The sequence below is a fragment of the Montipora foliosa genome, chromosome 11 (genome assembly GCF_036669935.1).
Source record: "Montipora foliosa isolate CH-2021 chromosome 11, ASM3666993v2, whole genome shotgun sequence".
Lineage (NCBI taxonomy): Eukaryota > Metazoa > Cnidaria > Anthozoa > Scleractinia > Acroporidae > Montipora > Montipora foliosa.
Window position 1 is genome coordinate 16690232 of NC_090879.1, and position 717 is coordinate 16690948.

At 54.0% G+C, this 717-nt stretch overlaps 1 protein-coding gene across 1 annotated transcript in view; it reads right to left on the bottom strand.

The window, feature by feature from the left end:
- LOC137976748 (TNF receptor-associated factor 6-like) overlaps window positions 1-282 on the bottom strand; it is a 6467-nt gene extending 6185 nt beyond the window's left edge. The window contains exon 1 of the mRNA XM_068824096.1: window positions 1-282. This exon is cut by the window's left edge and continues 293 nt beyond it. Within this exon, the coding sequence (XP_068680197.1) occupies window positions 1-282 (282 nt within the window).
- Window positions 283-717: the final 435 nt, after the last annotated feature.

Here is a 717-nt window from a genome sequence, read left to right on the forward strand (position 1 = left end):
TCCAGGTAACCCGTTGATCTGCTGGGCACCTTCACCAGAGTGAACTCTGAAGACACTCTCCGATGCTGCGTGGCAATTAGGGCTGGTGTGCTGTGCGTCAAGTCCCATGACAGGATAGTCCCTTCCGCCGGCTTGCTCAATAGTCATGTCAGCCAGGCGCCGGTCTCTCGTTGCTCCGCTCTCAGTAGAACCACAAAGCCCGTTGTCTGGTCCACCAATCGGTTCAGTGAGTACCACAGCAGCTTCGCTCATCCCGTTGGCTTGGTTAGCCCCTGATCCCATAAGTTGGCTCTGTTCGGGCGCCTGCCAAGCCCCTCCGTCACCAGATAAAATCAAGTCCGCGGCGGCATTTTCTTCAGTGTGGTGGTTCAAGCTTCTGGTGTGATTAGTGGCTGTCTCAGCAGGGAGGATCGGTTCGGCCGAGTGTCCACCATCCCCACCCTCATGTACGGGTTCGCGGCCTTCATAAGTCAGATTCGCAACATCAGAGCGACTGTGAAATTTAATGAAATGCTCGTGTGAGCAAGCTCACGGATCAACTGGAGAAGAGTTATAAAAGGCTCCTAAGAGCTTCCTCATGGTATTACGTTAGCATGCACCTGCGTTTTTTTGCGGTGTTGGGAAGCTTAAGCACGAGACGTTTTTGACAACCTCGTTGCGAGGGTCTCTCTTCTCTGCCTCCGTTGACGAAGGAGGCAGAGAAGAGAGACCCAGGGA